Here is a 19,414-nt window from a genome sequence, read left to right as displayed (position 1 = left end):
TCGCAGGCGACGTATGTACTCTGGATTTTTTTGGGGGCGTTCAAAGCCTTTCTCTTAACCATCCTTGGCTTTGGGATGGACTGAATTTCAAGATTTCTTCTGCTGTTGTTTCTCTGCTTCAAATACGCGCTTCTCTCTCATCGCATATACACATCACACCATACATATCATTATACTCGCCACACCCAACCTGTACGCACTAAGCATAATAGTACACCCCTTGCATCACTCCAACTTGTCTGGTTTTCAGCTGTCTCCCACTGTTTCCTATTGTGAAGATGGAAGTAAAAGCAGTTCTTATTTTGGTGTACACGCGTCCCTACCCGTCCCTGAAAGCTTCGCTATTTACAATGCAAAAACAAGACCAGTTAGTCAATGTGAAAGAGAGCTGTGCTCTCTAAATTAAATTAAAGCGCCAACTGCTATATATGTGTCGCACAGCTCAACACACGTGGGCCCCCAAACGGTATTTATCATAACTGTCATGACGACTTGTGCTGTCTCCCATTACAAGGCCATGCTGTAAGCAAAGAAAACAGCCAAGCCGACCACCGAAGTCAGGACCGGAGTGCTGACACCATTTGCAGCGACGCCGCCGGTGCTGCTGGGCTGGCCTGGGGTGGTGGTGCTGCTGCCACCGCTGCCGTTGCTGCTGCTCGCGGGGCCGGACTGGACCTGGTAGGCCTTGACGTTGTTGGAGCTCTTGCACCTGTCACCCGAAAGCCTGGTAGCGTTGGCCCTGAAGGTGATGTCGGCGCACTAGAAGGGTGTGTTGATGTCAGGTTTTTGTTTTGGTATATATTATTTTTATACGTTTTTCTTTTCTCAACATGGGCGAAATTCCCAAGAGCAAATAGCAAAAAAAAAGAAATATAAACTCACGTTGTACAGAGCTGGGCCACTGTCGGTGGTGACGACCTGGATGCTGGCGCGGTCGCCGTCCTTGGGCTTGAAGCCATCGGGCAGCTGCAGCTTCTCGATGCAGAGGGTGCCGTTGCCCGTCACGTTCCAAAATGTCTGGCCCGAGAGCGAGTAGTTGAAGTTGGAGACGGTCGAGCCGACGTTGATCTGGACGCCCAGGTTGACAAAGAGATAGGTCCAAGGGTGGTGCAGGTCGAGGACGAGCGAGCCGCCGTCAAGCGGCCAGTCGGTCACGTTGTTGCCGGTCGCATTGGAGGGGACTCCAGCGCACGGGTAGGTCCACTGGCTGTAGTTCTCATTGTCGCCCGCCAGGGTGTTGGCGCGCCACGATGGGTATTCAAGACCGAAGTGGGCGCTCGCGAGCGGCAGGGCCGCGGTGAGGACGGTGAGGAAGGGAAGGATCGCCATTTTTTTGTCTGCGTGGGGTGGAAGGTTGTCGGCAGCGGGAGTTCAGGTGTAATTGGCTTTGTGTGCTGGGGGTTGCGGTTTTCCCAATACTGTGTAGCAATGCCCTTTTGGAGCTGTAGGCCTGAAAACGAGCTGGATGCAGGTGATCTGGTTTGGGGGTGAGCGGTGGGTGAAGAGGAGAAGGTTAGATAAAGTTGGAGGAAAACTCTCTATTTAAAGCTCAGGACCTTGTGCTTGGGCAATCGATCGCATCATATGTTGCTACCTTGAAAAATCTATCAGCCACCTAAGCAACATGCTGGTCCACATTGGCAACTTGAATTAGTTACCTTAGCTTCAAAATCCCATGAGGAAGGCATGGGATCCAGAACAAGGGGAAAAGGAACGCTGTGGTACCACCTAACCTAACCAGTATCCTTGTCGGTGGCTACGTCCATACCACATCGCCGGAAAGGTCTGCCCCTGGCTTGTAGCCGGCTTGGCCGCGTTTGCGCAAGTTTTCTTTCCACTCCTTTAGGTTATGCTCTCTATATCACGTACAATTGGGTTGGTCTCTGGCGCCGGACAGCCGAGATTGGTGTGAAGCCGTCCTGAACCTTGCAGCTCTGTCTCTGGCTAGCTAGTTGAGCCGAGGATGAGTTTGGCAACATCTAATTCGTAATTGAACTTGTTAAACATTGACCTTGGAGCTAGATGCGGTGTTTTCCCGAGCTGTCGTCAGACTTGAGCTAAACACAACTGCTAAACAAAGCTTGCTACAATAAACAAGTAAAGGTCACGGAGAAAGGGCGACGAACAAAAACGGAAACGAAACAGTACTAATCGAGCATTACCTTGGCGGGTAGCGACGCTTCTTGAACCCTTGAGGCAACATTCAACAGCAAAGAGAAAAAAAAAATGTGCTCAATTAGTCCGCACGTTGGCGAGAAGGAAGCATTACAATCCATGTTAGCTTCCGTTCGTGGCATGGGGAGCCTAGCGCTCGTGGTGTACAGAGAGACGATGAGCAGCCAATCATCGTCCTGCCCGGCTCACCAAGGTCACCAAAGCGGTATGAGGGGTCGAGTGAGCTGAAGGTGGGGTAAGAAAGTAGAAGCAAATCAACAAGGGTAGGCCGGTGCTTGGCGGGAAATTAAGGCAGCGGAAAACTTGCTCAAAAGCTCTCGCAAGTTTTTGTGGGGGACTCGTTCGAATTAGGTAGGTACGATACGCGCCTAGTAACGTGGCGGTTGACAGGGCATTTTTGGGGGGGATTTTTTTTGTTCTCTTTCTCTCTTTTTTTGAGTATTCTGTGCTGTTTCCACATGTAAACGCATAAAAATAAATTTGCCATGCTCTCTATTCAGTCAACATTCATCCGCCACCCTCTAGTACAGAGTACTGCTTTCTACTGTTCCCTTTGTGGAAGGACTCGTCCAAGACCTTGCGAGTACAGGCCCGTAAAGCCGTGGCAAGGAATCGGAACTCGTAGAGCATGAAAGCCGCCACCGTGTGGTACCTGCAGCGGCTCGTCCTCTCACGTTCAGAATCTCTTGTGGGAGAGGTCGGAGTACATGGAGTTGAAAAGGAATGAGCATTTCCATCTTTTCCTTGATTTCGACGAATTCATTGCCGTGCACTTGGCATCGAGGTGTACTGGGTTGCGAACACGTTGACAGAAGTCGGTTACAGTACCTCTGCACGCCATGCCTAATGTCGTAAGGCATAGAGGTAAGGGTATGATCGAAGCTGCGCAGCGCATCTAGCGGGGCGGCTTTGTTGGTACAGGGCTTGGACAGCTACCTCATAAATTTGCTGTCGTGCTGCAGTAGCCAAGTTAGGATCAATCTCACACGCTAACTTGCGCCTCGAATGGCTGGCTATTTGCTAGCCACAGGATAAATCGAGACCCAAGAGCCAAGTGCGAATCGCTTGCTATCGCATGCGGTCGCCAACCTGCAAGATGAGGATATTCGGAGACATAAGAATGCTAAGATCAGTCGTTTTTTAGACACAATTTGCTGGTTTCTTGCGATGGTTCAGAAGAGCACCAGTGGAAGTGGTTTGACATGATGCAATTTTCGAAGAAAAAAAAAAAAAGACTGGCCAAAGGTACCATCAAAACCTGCGGAAAGCCACAAAAACCACCCGTCAAACTTTGTGCAAAGTCAACCGGACTGACCCCTTCAGAGCGTCGAAAAGGTCCACGATGACTCCCAAGTATATTTCTCCCCAGGGCCAGTGATCTGCGCCTCTTTTCGACCCCATTCAGGACTGAGAAGAAAGCTTGTCAGCATGTCCATGAGCAGAAACTAATCTAGACCTGGTAGGATTCTCCTTCAAAGACTCACTGGTTAATTCCATCGGTGTAGTCGTGCACCTCGATGGCGATGCAGGAGCTCCTGCCCACCGTTCTGACCTCGTCGGTCCCTTGGGTCGACTTGAGCGGACTGGTGCCGTCGAACCAATTGCAAGTGTAGATCTGAATTCCGAGCTGGTCGGTCCGCAGCTCCGCCTTAATGCCCGAGAACTCGCTGGCTAGGGTAGCAACCACGGCCCCCTCGGGCGCGTCGTCGATCAGCCAGAAACCATTATAGCCCTCACACTGGCCGCCGGCGCCGCAGTTGCCAGGAAAGGCCGGGTCGTCCCTCGCGTGGCCCAAGAGGATGTCCGGCTCGGACGCAAAGTCGTTGATGCTCCCCGGCGCCGCCGTGAGGATGCGGCCGGTCGGCAGCGCCCCATCGTCGTTCTCGAGATATCTGCTCGAGAAGGGGACATGGAGTGTGTGGTTCCAGACCTTGGGCCCGGTCGGGTCGCGGTACGCGTCCAGGTTGAAGTAGGTGTGCTGCGTCAGCATGAGTGGCGTTTTGGCATCAGGAGCCGTCGCCTCCATGCTGATGTTCCAGGTGCCACCCTCGACGCTGTATTCCACCTGCGCTTGGACGTCACCCGGCATGCCCTGTGAAGAGTTGGATTTGTCGACGATCCCGAAAGTGATGGAGGTCGCAGTCACGCGCGTCACGTTCCAGAAGCGAAAGGACCAGTTGTTGGTGCCGCTGTGTAGTGTGTTTTCGCCGTCGTTCTTTTCCGTGTTGAACATCTCGCCGTCAATGCTGTACGTCGCCTTGCCGATCCGATTGACGTAGCGGCCGGGGATGGCGTTGAGAACGGGATGGCTTGGGTCGACAGCTGCATTTATAGTGTGAGATTATGGAATAAGCGCACCGAAACTTCCTCCCTGGTCTTGGGAAGCTTTCAGGAATCTGCTTACGGTAGTAGGATGCATTGTCATATCCCAACACTATATCCACATCCTCACCGTCCTTATCTTTTACCCACAGGTTGGTAAGCGTGGCTCCATAGGGAATAAACTGCCAGCAGGTTGTCAGTTATATTTTCGATTGCATCATCCCCGGCATCCAACATGCTGTCTTGGTTTCTGACTGACCTGCGCCTTGATGCCATCCGACTCGATAGTATACCGACCATCCTTGCCTGGTGTAGGCACACATTGGCTAGCAACAAAGGCCGCGCTGGCCAAAGAGGAAATGATTACCAATAAATTCCACATTGCTGGTTTTTAGCCACTGGAAGCGAACCCAAGCAATGAGCTGTCTGCTGCTGATCTTGGTCCCGAGAAAAAGGCTCGAGCGAATGTGCGTTAATTGTCCCAAAATGTCCCTAGATGGACCGGTACAAATGACAGCGGGAGACATGTTGGAGCGTTGCGACCCTTAATATATCATTCGTGCCTCTATCCCTCATCGTCTTCGCTCATGGCTGACCATTCTGTACCGTCTGCCAACAATCCCGAGTGACACATTCCTCATCCCCGCCCAATAGACCTCCTCCCACCCTGACCCATATTTGTAAGAGTTCGGTGCTGTAAGTATTCCCGACATGGCAATCGATTCTGGACTTCAACCCTGTTTGCGGAGGCAGCTTCCCGTCGCGGGGGCCCCACTGGCTGGGACGCTTTAAATTGATGTGCATATCAGCCTGATTTTGATGGTACCGAGCTTCAAACCCCTTCCGTACTGCCCAGCCAGCTTGGCTACAAATCCCTCCAAGTGATCTCTGCAGGAACAGTTGATTGACGGGCTTTATAGTAGTATTTGTCGGCTATCTGTGGGGTAGCTCGTCTTGTTTTCTGGGCAAGGGGTCTTGCTGGGTCAGACGATATATGCCTAAGCTTGTTGCAAGCATGAAGAACGTGAGGTTGATCTTGCTCAATAGGGCTATGGATGGTCGAGGCCCGCCTTGGCTTCTCACTCCTGTACTGGACTATGCAAGGCGAAACCGGTTTCCTTGAGCTTCTTTAGTCCATGCAATACATAAGAAGGTAAGGAGAGGATGCTAATCAAGTTTTTTTTTTCCACTGCATCAGTAAGCACCAAAGGCACAAGTCTGACCACCATCTATACCCGACATTGAAGCCATTTAGGGGCGGGTGGTATACACAAGGCCAAATAGCTACACGCTGAAGCACCCGACCGCACACTCTTCCGTGAATGGGGTTACTTCATTAGTACTGCGTACTCGCCCGCATTTTTCTGTAATCCTCGTAGATGATTCTCTCATATCCTTGCGGCCTGTCCTCGGTCACGCAGGAAGCAAAGCAATCAACAACTGCGTCGGGATTCGGGCTGACAAAGTAAGGGATAGAGTAGCGAGATGGGGTCAAATCCCCTCGGCCAGTTTGCTTGTCTTGTGGCTCTGTAGCCTGGGAGTAGTGTGGCGGGATGCCGACACGATGCAGAGTGGACTTCAAATAGCCTGAACGGCACAAACATAGTTAGCAAATACCCCCGCATCACTTGGAATCAAGCATCAATACACCGTAATGCGGCAGTTGAAAAAGCAAACAAAAAGAAAAGAACAGAACGTCTTACCGTTCGTCCACCGCATCAGTGCATCCCCAACATTGACCACGACGGCACCATCAACCGGCGGTGCATCCACAAAGCAGCCCGGCGACCCCGGATCTTCAACCTGAAGGCCGCCGGCCCTGTCCTGGAACAGGAGCGTGACGGTGCCCCAGTCCGAATGCGCCGGCATGCGCGCAACCTCGCCGCGACGGAGCGACGCCCCAGAGACGGGAGGGTAGTGCAAGAGACGCAGCTGGTTGTTCAGGGAACCTGCGTGCGAGGCCACGAGGTGCGCCTCTTCGGACTGCGACAGTTGGATTCCCGACGCCAGGGCGCGGATCACCTCGAGGGACAAGCCGGCACATTCCTTGTAGAAGCGGGTCATGAACGCCCGGAAGCCCGAGAGCTCCGAGAGGGCGTCGGCCTCGGGTGGCCACACGTTTGGCTGCTCTGCGAGCTCTTCACTGCCCATCTCAAAGCTCTCCTTGACGTCCGGGACGGCGCGGATATTGGCGGTCGCCGCTGCCGAGTCGGCCAGGTCTTCTTGCTGGGAGACCTTTTCCAGGCCGGGCCATGAGTAGCCCCTGTGGATGAGAAAGCCTGTTGAAGTAGGAGTTTTTTTTTTCAAAGGCAGAATTGTCAACGCGTAATCATTACTGTAAAGAAGTGGTCTGAACGAAAGTTATAGCATCAAGAGAAAGTTGTAGAAAACAAGACATCCCATACCAGGGGGATGCGGTACAAGCATCTTCTTCTCCATCGGAAGATCAAAGAACTTTTTGGACCATGCAAAAGCTTCAGTCAAGAGGTTCTGATCGATCCCGTGGTTGACGAGATAGACGAAGCCGACATGGCGGCAAGCGCTCGATAGGTCTCGGGCAAGCTGGTCGCGCTCCTGGGAAGTCCCCACTACCCAGAGTCCAAAATCAATGATAGGGATCTTTCCCGAGGACATGTTTGGACGGCCGTTCAATTGGAAAAGTCAACGACGAGTCAGAGTCTTTGCTGGTTTCTCACGATACGGTATACGTATTTGCTTTTTACCATCATTTAGCATTGCGCTAAGATCAATGCATATGGCCTGCTGTACAGCGCCTGTCCAAAAATAACGCAACGATCGCAAATTCTCACCAAAAGGCTCCATTTTGAACATGTTTATTTCAAAGTTTTACCAATTATATAATTCATAAGCATTTCAGTTAAAAGTTTACTATTTATTATTAATACTAACTTTCTAATTGATTTGCAAATAACGGAATTGCAACTTTTATGTTGGAAAAATCGTATACAGTTTTGTGAAAATGGAGACTTTTTGTGAGATTCTGCGATCGTTTGCGTTATCCTTGGACAGGTGATGCTACTGTAGGTAGATAGCTTAGCTGCAAGCGGGCTTATTCAGCAGCCGTGAACCCCGCATCGATACTGTAGATTGAGGTATTCGACGACTTGCGGTGGTAAATGTAACAAGGCAACTGAGGCTTGTCATGGTCACGAATATATTGCTGGGCTGAGGCGGTTTCCGTCACCCAGCCATCAGTAACTTACTCGAACAGATTCCAACGACAAACTATCCACAACTCCTGCAACTCAGGGTCGTGGATTGTCATGAGGGACCGATGACACCCCAAGGGCGGGCGAACAGGCCGATCGTACAACGTTTTTTTTTTTTTTTTAACAGACGCATTGCGTAAATTTTTGCTTCAAATTAATTGCGAGGTGCAGAAACAGCCTACTCCAACGGCCATGGGGGTCCATCATCGTTTTCAGCTATTGATGTTAAGCCGGTGACAAAAAAAAAAAAAAAAAAAAAAAAAAAAAAGCGGAAAAAACTGCAGTAGAGCACAAACCTAAATCTGCATCAGTCATTGGCGTACGTAATCACAGGACAGTGTTTGAAGCCTTGGGGGCTGAGCAGGTTAACTAACTTTCGTGTCGCGTTTATCAGTGCAAGGCGCAAACGGGATTTTCACGCCTCATATCAAGAATGGCGTGCCAAATATTCCCATCAGGGGTGTGGAACGGATCAAGGTGCTGAACGCACCATGATTTAAACTTTGCGCAACCGAGAAGTGTACCATCCATTGGTATGCCTGTTTGACCAAGACAGTGCGTATAGATAGCTCTGGAAGAGGGTTGTGTGGGCTGCATGACAGGAGGAAACTGTGATTTCTTTCGGTTATACATTGAGAAGAGGGTCTTTATGCACAAGTAAGGACAGTATAAAATAAATAAATGCTGTAGAGAATCAGCAGAGACAAGCTTCTGCTGTAACAGTGGAAATGTCAGAATTACCATGTACGCTTCAAAGTGGGGAGTTTATGGAGTGACGGTAGAGGATGAGCCCTTGGTAGAATCTCTGATATGCTTCCACATACCCAGGGCATCTGTTACCTTGACGTAATAATAACACCACGTCTACTAGTAATCCAAGCATTGTGGAAACCGATGAACGTAGTGCCTCTGCGTCTGGCTGTGCCCGATCCCTGTGGGTTCTGGGAACTTTCCGGCCACTGGTTAGTTTTGAGAACTCACAGGGTGTTATTATCTTTTCCACGTGCCCGCCGAGCTTCACGGTATATAGGTTGCGGTCTAGACCTAGGTAGTGTTTGGGAACAAGAGCATGATGCAAGTCGTGAAGGCTTCTCGAATAGGGCTTTGGACGAAACACGATCAGCAAATTAGAATGCAGGCAATGCATGAAAATGGCGGCAGAAGTGCCTCAAATGGTGGAAGAACGAAGCAACGGTTTTGTCGCTGGCAGTCTGAAGATGAACCAATCGGTATCGCCGAAAGAAATCGGCTGAAGCTGATTGATGTGACAGGCTGACGAACATGGTGCCTACGTCAAGCAGATGGGGAAAACGAGATTAAGAGGAGACTTATGGGTGGCTTATATCAGTTTACTAGGTTAGGATCGCAAACGTTCTGTGAGGGTGTACTGTGTCTTGTTTTGTTTAATGCATTTGTTTTACTAGAAGACGGTGCTGGCGTATTCAAGAAAAAAAAAAAGTTTGCCAATGCCTTGCATGTTGGTTAATCCCACTGCTTGTTCATGGTGTACACACCTGCAACCGCTTGGCTCTGGGCCAGCACATGGTAATGGCAGGCTCTTGGTTCGAGCTCTGCGCTTTGCATATCCGCGTCGACGTTTGTTTCGTCCGTCAATTTAGGGCCTACTGACTCGTTGCACGGATCTTTGTCACTTTGGCGATTATTTATGCTCTCTTATCAATTTCCCTCTCTTCCTTATAAACGGTAAAATGATTAAGAAGTAAAACAAGCGAGCTGATGCCAAAAGATAGCATCATCTGAGCCCTGACCTCAGTGTGAGTCTGATGTGTCGATCGAATGGTGCCATGAATGGTACGGTTGGCGGAAAGCGCCTTCTCGTGACGTACAGGCAGATGTGCAGTGCAGGCAGCCTTCGGAAAATCCAATCATGCACGTCGGGATATTTTTCTCAGGATTCCCAGACCAAACGTTCTGAGCCAGGGGAGCTATGCCACCCAGTGATCCGTGCTTAAATCTTCTAGAACCAAAGGCAAGCTTTCCGTGCAGAGGCCACCCCTGATGAACGCAGGAGCCGTGACGTCTGTGATGTGGCAGAGTCACCCTTTGTGGAGTGAAGAGGGACAGCGCGGGAGCCCCGCCAGCTGTGACTGACGGACGCATTGACTTGATCAAATGGTGCCAACGATGCGGATCGGCTGTGATGATTTCAATGGTACATTTTGGGCAAGATGACATGTTTAAACTAAGGCCCATCATTACTGCCGACAAATTAAAGCTAAGCCATAGTGTCTCGTCGAATTGATATTATAGCCATTATGAGGTTATGAGGAAGCACTCCAATGGTCAAAAATTTCCCGCCACCTTGCTCGAACTCCAGCTCCAAAATTCCCCTTCGGCAATGCATTGAAGATTTGAGCGGGCGAACCTGATGGCTGGTCCCTGGTACACCGGCCGCAGGAGTGCATCTTCCACTGTGCGCGTGTACCCTTGAGATTTTCCCCTGTCGCAGATTTTGCACTAGGATTGTTGCCCACCACCCAGGTTTTTAGCGTAGCGCCCCACGTTTTGGACAGCCAAACAACCGTGCACCGCCAGATGCTGCCGTCTGTCGGTCTGACTGATTGCTGCGCTGCACCTTGCTTAGCACAGGCAGGTCTGGCGTGCATGTTTGCATCAATACGACGTTGGGAATACAAGGCCACGACGACCCTGATTTTTTTTTTTTTTTTTTTTTTGGTCGTTTTTGTCTTTTTTTTCGGTCCCATCATCTTGAGAAGCTATCCTGGCAGATGAGGGTCACCAAGCAAAATGAGTAAGCAAAACAGCAAAAAGCTACATGAATCAAAACCAAGCAAGTGAGAAAAAAATAGAATGATACTATCTTTACACGCCGGCATCCGTTCAAGTGGGTTTCATTTCGGTGGCTTTAACCCCGCTTTGCTCAAGCAAGGGACCTCCTTCCCGACTCGAGCACAGGGCACCACTAGAGCAATGCTCGGCTGGTTCGTTGTGTATTGGCTTGCGCTAGGCTAGGAAGGAGCTTCCCGATTCTGTGTGGCCCATCCATTTGCTCGGGTAGCCAGCTCCATCCTTCCCGCAACTTCCCCAAGCCAGCCAACTCCTCCCTTACCTCGCTCAACTAAGGTTAAGGTATCCTGCCTACCTGCCTAACTGTCTCAAGCAAACAGATTCTGCATTACCAAGAACCGATATTGATCTTCAGCCTAAGTGGCTTCATGTGGAATCGAACCTTGTAAGATAATAATTCTAGACCAAAGAAAGACCTCATGTCTCGTTATGTTGAACCCAACCTCACAAAATGCGTCAAGTCTCCTAGTCCCCTAATCCACCACCCTAGTTTTCCCGCGGCGGCTCAACAATCTCGAACGTCCCACGAAACCGACCGAGCGGTCCTTAATTGTCAGATTGGCGACATCTCTCCTCGATCTATTCGACTTTTCACGAGCTCTTGCGACATGTCCACCTGTTGACTCACGCCAGCGACACCCCGCGACAACATACCGATAGCCAGTCACCACGAGCTTCAACCACCTTCATTCAGGCTACTGTTTCTACTGCCTTGACGATCCTACCGACTCCCAAACCTGCGCTCTGCTCGAATTCCCTGTGTGCAATCATTACGCCGCGCCTTCCTTGCCGCAAGCTGTGCAAGGGTGAAGAGGTCCACGAAAAACATCACGCACAACGCTCGTTTGCCAGACGAGAGCTTCGTGGTTTTCGCGGCACCTCGAACTCAGTGGCCTTCCTTCGTTTTAGCATGAATACTTCTGCCTGAATCCGCCTGCAAACCAAATTTGCCACGAACCGTCAACTGTCGACCTACAGGTCATTGGTGCCGTTCCACTGTAGCTACGACAGCTACCTGCACACTGGCAAGACCTTCCGAATAGCCGATTAATACGCCTTCTTGTACTTGTTCGGTTCTTGATCCCGTATCTGGACCCACCAATCTTGAGGGTCACTGCGTGTTACAATCCGTTCTACCTGTCTGGAGTATCATTCTGCGCGAGCCAAGGCCTGGCCGGCAAGACAAATATTCGGTCCATCGCCTGAGCGCGACGGGAGGGACCGTCATGCGACGGCGTACGTCACCATCGCCCTCGGCCTATAGGGTACATCAGTCTCATCAACATGGACAAGTCGCCAATGCCGGACACGGCCCTGGTGGCCAGCCGGTGTCAACCTCTTCCCTTTTGAGGTCATTCAATGTCGAAACGAACCCCACGCGACCCATGCGGCCCAGTCCTCTGACTGCTTCGACAATTCGGGATATGCCGCTTGACCTTGTCGACCGAATTAGATCCTTCCCTCTATTCATGTCCGCACCCGATGAATTCCTCGCCGCTATAGGAAAGCACCTCAGACCACAAGTCCACGCCCCCCACGACCACATCCTGACAGAAGGCGATGAGGCAAGAGCAATGTACTGGCTCGTGCGAGGTGTGGTGGCGGTCACGTCGCGCGATGGTGAGGCGGTCTATGCGGAACTCAAGCCAGGGGCTTTCTTTGGTGAAATCGGCGTACTCATGGACATGCCTCGCACCGCGACCATCATCGCTCGCTCGAAATGCTTGCTCGTTGTTCTCAAGAAGGAGGACCTGCAAACCGAACTTCCCCGCTTTCCTGACATGGAGCAGGCCATCCGACAAGAAGCCCAAGAGCGCCTTAATATTCTCAAGAAGAAGCAACAAGAGCGGGCAGGCGGCCATGTCAAGTTGATAGACAAGAGCAAAGCCAGGGAGGCCGCGCCTGGAGAGGTAGCTACGGGCGAGACTGGGAGCATCGCAGAACGATTTGTAGTGAACAGGAAGAAGCGCAAGTCACCTAGTCCCGGTATCATTGAAGACCCAGCAGTGGGTGGCAGCGCCCTAGGCAGCGGATACGTCAACGTTCGGAAGACTCTCACAGAGCTGCCGCTCTTTTCGGCCCTTCCGTCCGACATCCTTCACTTCCTGGGGCTGAGTGCGATACCGAAATCCTTCCCACCATTCACCGATATCATACAGCAAGGTAGCCAAGGAAACGAGATATACTTTGTCGTTCGTGGTGAAGCCGAGGTCATTCATGAGGACGCGGCCGGACCAACCACTCGAAGGGCGACACGGACTTCATACGTTAGACCCAGACTTCACCAAGGACAGTACTTTGGCGAGGTTGCCAGTCTTGGACTGTCTCCGGGACGCACGGCCACAGTGAGGTCAATCACGACGGTGGAATGCTTGGTGATAAGCGGTCAGGCACTGGAGGAGTTGTGGAGACGCTGCCCACCAGAGTTGAAGCTACAGGTTGAAGAGACGGCCCGTATGCGATATCAACAGCAGAAGAAGGAGGAGGAAGACGTCGAGATGGAAGACGCGGGAAATGATGACGCCGAAACACAAGGCCCACCCAGAACTCCCACAAAACAGCTGTTGCCTCAAGTAACCTTCACAACACCATCGAAACCTACGTCACCCAGCAAGCATGAAACTGAGACTCATCAACCGACAGATCCAGACCCATATCTCAGTGTGGACATGGAGAACATGCGGAACCGTCGCAGAAATTCATTGGCGCCTCCCACCCCGCAGACAGAACCGTCGTCACCTGCAAACTCCGATGGAGTCAAGAACCACATGGTTGTTGACTCCAGCCCTCTAAAGCCATTCTCATTCCCTACACCGCCGCCCCCGGATGACGAAGAGCACGTTCCCTTCAAAAAGGCTCGGACGATACCTCGTGAGCTAAGCGGGGCATCAGAAGATCGCGGCGACGGCTCCCTTCCAGACGGTATCCTAATCTCGATATTTGAACATTTAGATCTTCTCGAGCTCCTTCGACTTCGTGCCGTCAGTCGCCACTGGAAAGAGGTCTTGACGACGTCATCGAGACTCTGCACACACGTGAACCTGGCACAATACAGCCGGAGAATAAACGACTGGTGCATCATCAATGTTCTGGCACCTTTCATCGGGCCTAGACCCCTGTCTATCGACATCAGCAACTGCTTTCATCTTTCTGATGAGGGCTTTCAAGCACTATGGAAGAGTTGCGGCCGAAACGTAAAGACCTGGCGCATGAAGTCAGTCTGGGAGGTTTCGGCTGGCCAGATCCTGGAGATGAGTGATAATGCCAAGGAACTTGAGGAAATAGACTGGAGTAACTGCCGCAAAGTTGGCGACAACTTGCTGGCGAGGGTAGTCGGTTGGGTGGTCCCACATCCCCCTTCGCCGACGGCGAACACTACGATAGGGCCTGGTGGCAAAGCTGTCGTTTCGAGGTCGCGATCTGCCAAGCAGGCGCACACACAAAACCAGCCGCCACCTAACATGCCTCCTCCTGGGACGGTTATCGGGTGCCCGAAGCTCCGCAAGCTTGATCTCAGCTACTGCAAACACATCACTGACAGGTCCATGGCGCATCTCGCTGCGCACGCGTCGAATCGACTCGAGTCGCTCTCATTGACGCGATGCACTTCAATCACTGATCATGGTTTCCAGGCCTGGGCAGACCATCGTTTGAATGTTTTGAGTCGCCTGAGTTTGGCTGATTGCACATACTTGTCGGACAATGCCATAGTGGCCCTGGTCACAGCCGCCAAAAACCTCACTCATTTGGACCTTTCATTCTGCTGCGCCCTGTCCGATACGGCAACTGAAGTGGTCGCCCTAGGCCTGCCGCAGCTTCGGGAGCTCCGGCTGGCGTTTTGCGGAAGCGCCGTGTCAGACGCCAGCCTGGGCTGCATCGCACTTCACCTCAACGAACTCGAGGGTATCAGCGTCAGGGGATGCGTTCGTGTAACCGGCATGGGCGTTGAAAACGTACTGGAAGGTTGCGGACGCCTCCGCTGGCTCGACGTCAGTCAGTGTAAGAACCTTGCCGGGTGGCTGAATGGCGGGGGTGTCGAGCGATGGGGATTCGATGACAGGGGAAGCCGTGCTTTGAGGTATACCCAAAGTCCAGACGAGATGACCTTTCCTCATCTACACCAGGGCGCAATGGTGCGCAATTCGAGTTACCAGGGGTATATGGGCCCTGGCCTGCCTCCCCCGCAACGTTCGGCACGGGGTTCCTTCTCGGCGCCCGAAAGTGTTGGTCCCTCGGTCGCAGGAGGCTCCCCACGCGCAGCTACTTGGCATCCTGGCAGGCGGCCCGGCATGTATACTCCACCAGGTGCTGGGTTTGGGCCCGTACTAAGACCGGTTGTGCTGCCGAAAGGGGTGGCCAAAGGAAGGATCAAACAGCCTGTTCGGTTCATTGTTGAGAAAGGCCATGTCGGACTGAGGTGAAAACACAGGTATGGCACAGTCAGAAAGACTTTGGATCTCAAAAATGGTTTCAACTTGGAGTTGAAGAAATTGGTATGAGCCTGAAGCAGTGAACAAACAGCTGGTCAGACTCCCATGCTGATGTCTAGGGACCTTGTTCCGGAAATGTAGTCATGACGTTTACTTTGGCTTAGTTCTTGAATATTTTGTCCGTATTCTTGGACTTGCAAATTACTGTGCGAAAGCCAGGGGGAGTTTGATATTGCATCAATTAGACTTGTCGCTTGTTAATCCAAATCGTCATTCGTCAGAGTGGCCTGAGAGGCAGCCATTCGCAGATGCATGATTATGTACAAGATGTATTGATATTCTTTTGTACTTTTGAAATAGTTAAAGACGCTTTCTTGGGCATGTCTACAACCATCGCAGGAATAAATCGTGATGACTTGGGCAAACTTCAAGGCGCGTGACGTTAGCTTACATGCAGGTTTTCCGAGAGCTCCGAGGAGCGATTAATCTATATTTCACTGGGAGACTTGCTCGGTGGCAGACATTGCCAGCTCGCCGGCTGCTTGGACGGCCCAGAGATGTAAGTTTGTTCGAGGGGATAGCTTTCGAAACGAGGGTTAGCAACTGGCGCCGAAAACACGTGGTATACATGTCTTTTTCTTTTTTTTTTTTTTTTTTTTNNNNGAGGGCTGTGAGTGACCTACCGGCAGTGGCTCCTCTGAAAGTCGATCCCCTGGTCCACGCTGTCGTTGACAAGCTTTGTTCCCGTGATGGCCTCTGGAGCCTGGCCCTTCTCGACCCAGGCCACCAGAGCGGCAAAGGCGTTGCGCTCGGGCTCAAAGGGGATCGAGGCGGACGAGCCCCCCTGGCCAAACATCCAAGCGCCGGGACCGCCGGCACAGTGATTCATGCCCGAGATGCGGAAGAAGCGCAGGTACGAGTCCAGACCAGGGTCGGCGGCGGCCAGGCGGTCGTAGAAGCGCTCCGAGTTGGAGGACCAGATCTGCTGGTCCTGCTCGCCGTGGTAGGCCACGATGCGGCCGCCGCGGGCCTTGAACGCCGGCAGCGACTCGGGGAACGTCCTGATCCCGCCCGGGTTGGAGGTCTCGGCGGCTTCGGCGTCGGCCAGGTCGTAGGTCGCCGGGTCCCAGGCCGGGTCCGAGAGCACCGCGTACCGGAACCACTCGACCGAGGGGGAGAAGGGCCGGCCCGCGAGCAGGCCGGCCGAGGCGAGGATCTCGGCGCCCGGGTTCATGCGCGGCCACAGGAGCGTCCCGTTGGCGTAGGTGTACGGGGCGTAGACGGTCTGGACCTGGGCGACTTGCGCCTGCGAGAGACAGGCCTGGCCGGCCTGGTCGGCCTGGTCGGCTCGGCAGAGGAGCGTGGTCGGGTCAAAGTGGCACTTGTTGGCGATCTCAATGATGCCGTCGGCGACGCCGTCGAGGCCGTCGCACTGCGAGAGGACTTCGTCGTGGATCAGGCCGCTCCAGGTCGAGGCAGAAATGTAGTCTGGCGAGCCCGGGGAGCCGGTGATGGTGAACATGCGGGCGCGCAGGGAGTAGAGGTGATTGAAGTCTACGGCTGGGGCGCCGGCAAGGATCCCATCGTACTTTTTTTTTGGTGGAAAAAGTGTGAAATCCCGTTTGGGTTAGTGGTAAGTTGGAGGTGTTGGATGGTGAAAGTGAGGAGGGGGGGCGGTGGGTTGACTTACGTCTTCTGGGAAGCGCTCTGCCGCGCTGATTCCCTGCCTCCCGCCTAGTGAGCAGCCGATGTAGTACGACTTTGCGGGCGGGGAGCTGTAGAACTCCTGGATGAGGATCTTGGCGGAAACGGTGCCGGTATGGAGGCTGTATGATTGCAGGAGAGGGTGGTTAGTTACAAGGGAGTCACGTGAGGGAAAGTTGGATAGAGCGTGTGGGATGGATGGAGAGTAGGAGAATTAGGGATAGTAAAGACATGAGAAACCTACGCTCGGTATGAAAAGTCCACCACTACATCTTCATTGTTGAGAAAGTCTACCCCCGTGGTCCCATTGTGACCGTTGTTTGTGCCCATGGCGGCGAAGCCATTCTTGACCCCATAGGCAATGTCTTCGTACTTGATGCCTTTTTTTTACGAGTTACTCAGTCAGCTTGCTCGTCGTTCTGCTGAAGTTGAGACCAGCCTGGACCAAACGAGCACCCAAGGCAGGTAACTTACAGCCATCGACGCCGCCATTCCCGGTCGCGACGTAGCGCTTCCCATCCCACCGCTCGGGAAGCCAGAGCTCAAAACTCAGACTCGAGCGGTTGCTCGTGGGGATCTGGAGCGCGATCCGACAGATATTTGTGTCGACGACCTGGCTGGTCCGGCCACACGAGGGCACGTTGTCGTCTAGTTGGATCGTCGTCCCACTGGCGACGTACTCGAGTCGCGTGCGGGTCGAGTTTTTCACGAGGCGCTCCGGCTGAAACGCCTGGCACTTGGCCGCAAAGTCGGAGGCGGTGGCTGCTTGAGCGAGTGTCGCCCCCGCGAGCAGAGAAAGCAGCCACATGTTCCTCGGGAAAGACATCCGTTGGACCTTTTTTTTTTTTTTCTTTTTCTCTCACTCTCCACCACAGGTCGCGGATTAGGTTGAGCCGGGGAATGACAAGTGCTGACGAGGCATTACGGTATCATGGACACAACGGCAGAAAAGAAATCAGACAAAGATAAGAAAAAAGAAATTAAACAATCAAGACCCAGAAAAGAAGTCCGTGCCGGAGATTGTTTTTACCTTGTTCTAGGAAAAAAAAAAAAAGAAAAAAAAAAAGAAAATATGAAGTGTGGGATCACGAAGACCAAGCACCAAATACAGTAAGCCAACCCCTCATCTGCTGCATTGGGGCGCGCCTCGGGACTCAACATTTTAGTGTGCGGGACCGGATGCAACTGCAGATCCTCCCCGTGATGGTTTTTCGCGCTCGATTGCAGTTTTTTTTCTCTCTCTCGAGGGTTCGTTTACTCCGAACACGAGATGGAAATTGGTCAAGACAAAAAGCATGCATTTGTGGGGGTGTGTTGAACCTCCAATCGCAATGTTGCCGTTCCTGGGGATGGGACGACTTGACGCCTTGTTGTTGATTTAACATTGACATGGCATGCAGGGGCCATGGAACATGACCGGGGCAAAGCTTTTTTCCTGCTCAAAAGCACACAGTCCTGGTGAAAGGGGGCAAGAATCTTGACCGCAGTTTGGAGGAACACCATTGAGTTTTGCGATACCGGAAGAATATTGGTTGATCCCCACGGTCGGTCTGGCAGTTAGTTGTGCGGGGAAATGCAACTTGTACCGAGGCCCCCGCAGATGGAAATCGCGGGAGACTGCATTCATTGTAGGATGTAACCACGTGGTATCGAATCTAGTCTAGCTGCAGAATCATGGCATTTGTTTATCGGTCGGATTAGGGTTGCTTAGATTGAGCCAAAATGGTCAATTCTAGCTCCATTCCATAGAATAGAGACTATTCTAGACTAATTCTCATGGGTGATCCAAGCTTATTGCAGCCTCATTGCCCGTGATGAGGCTCTTGTCATCAAAGGGGGGAACAGACCTCTTTGCTTCTTTAAATTCCTTGCATGGGTGGGAACATCCCCTTTCTTCAACAGTTCCTTGGAGCCCCCCACCCCAAGAGAAAATCCTCCCCTTGGCGCAACGTTGTGCCCCCAGAAACGCACTAAAAACACAATACGGTTTTGAAAAACAACACCCGAGGCTCCACAAAAGCGCAGTTTATTTTTTCTTTCCCAGACAATTGAATATTCGGGGCGTCCGAAGCTTTTGTCTTGTTTCCAGTGAGCTGTCCTGCTGTCTGTTTTTCTCTAGTAAAGACGCCAGGATCTGGAGTCAAACATTCCAACTTTAGATCGCACAAGACTCATACAAAAAAAAAAAAAAAGGTACAATGACCGGAACGTCGGTGCTTCATGGAATACAGTTGCGGGTAGCGCCATGTACCTAGCGCGTGCCATAGGCTTCGTTCCTGAAAACTTGCCGTATTTTATTTCTAGCCCGGTCTGGCCGTTTTTTTATTATTCTTGTCGACAGCATCTGGGTCTGTGCACGTTCGGCCAAAGCTTCTCAAACGGGGGAAAAAAAAGTCCTGTTGGGCATGTCACACAGGGTCCCGGGAGTAAGGTTACAAAAGTACTTTTGTTTTGTCCAAATTCACGGATCGGCAAGCTCGGTTTGGTTCGACGCGTGGGTTGGACTGGACGAGACGAGGGAAGGCGCTTCGATCGTTTTGAACGACAAGGATGGTGTTTTTCCCTCTGGCAGAAAAACAAGAAAACCTAGTTTTGTTTTTGGGTTTTCTTTTTATTACACAAACATACGAGGTCGTGGTTGCCACACTGGGTGCCTGGAAAAGTCCATCCGTCCATCGTCCTCATTGGATCAAGTTATGGTATTCCATGGGCGTCTCGTGGGGG

The 19,414-nt window shown here is 52.0% G+C and overlaps 5 protein-coding genes across 5 annotated transcripts; 1 reads left to right on the top strand and 4 right to left on the bottom strand.

Annotated features, from left to right (window-relative positions):
- Positions 1–507: 507 nt before the first annotated feature.
- PpBr36_04188 (uncharacterized protein) lies at positions 508–1,329 on the bottom strand (the record flags this gene model as incomplete). Its single annotated transcript, XM_029891352.1, has 2 exons — positions 508–759; positions 883–1,329. 2 exons carry the CDS (start codon positions 1,327–1,329, stop codon positions 508–510), a joined length of 699 nt encoding a protein of 232 aa, XP_029750272.1.
- A 2,165-nt stretch (positions 1,330–3,494) lies between these two features.
- Positions 3,495–4,879, bottom strand: PpBr36_04187 (uncharacterized protein; the record flags this gene model as incomplete). Its single annotated transcript, XM_029891351.1, has 4 exons — positions 3,495–3,582; positions 3,660–4,497; positions 4,580–4,679; positions 4,757–4,879. 4 exons carry the CDS (start codon positions 4,877–4,879, stop codon positions 3,495–3,497), a joined length of 1,149 nt encoding a protein of 382 aa, XP_029750267.1.
- Positions 4,880–5,833: 954 nt separating this feature from the next.
- PpBr36_04186 (uncharacterized protein) lies at positions 5,834–7,131 on the bottom strand (the record flags this gene model as incomplete). Its single annotated transcript, XM_029891350.1, has 3 exons — positions 5,834–6,084; positions 6,201–6,776; positions 6,903–7,131. 3 exons carry the CDS (start codon positions 7,129–7,131, stop codon positions 5,834–5,836), a joined length of 1,056 nt encoding a protein of 351 aa, XP_029750268.1.
- Positions 7,132–11,782: 4,651 nt separating this feature from the next.
- On the top strand, positions 11,783–14,977 carry PpBr36_04185 (uncharacterized protein; the record flags this gene model as incomplete). Its single annotated transcript, XM_029891349.1, has 1 exon — positions 11,783–14,977. The coding sequence occupies one exon, from the start codon at positions 11,783–11,785 to the stop codon at positions 14,975–14,977; it is 3,195 nt and encodes a 1,064-aa protein (XP_029750269.1).
- Positions 14,978–15,473: 496 nt separating this feature from the next.
- On the bottom strand, positions 15,474–17,516 carry PpBr36_04184 (uncharacterized protein; the record flags this gene model as incomplete). Its single annotated transcript, XM_029891348.1, has 5 exons — positions 15,474–15,567; positions 15,670–16,574; positions 16,677–16,812; positions 16,935–17,070; positions 17,165–17,516. The coding sequence occupies 5 exons, from the start codon at positions 17,514–17,516 to the stop codon at positions 15,474–15,476; spliced, it is 1,623 nt and encodes a 540-aa protein (XP_029750270.1).
- Between the last annotated feature and the right edge of the window lie 1,898 nt (positions 17,517–19,414).

The sequence above is a fragment of the Pyricularia pennisetigena genome, chromosome 6 (assembly GCF_004337985.1).
Source record: "Pyricularia pennisetigena strain Br36 chromosome 6, whole genome shotgun sequence".
Classification (NCBI taxonomy): domain Eukaryota; kingdom Fungi; phylum Ascomycota; class Sordariomycetes; order Magnaporthales; family Pyriculariaceae; genus Pyricularia; species Pyricularia pennisetigena.
This window is presented reverse-complemented; position numbering and strand designations above follow the sequence as displayed.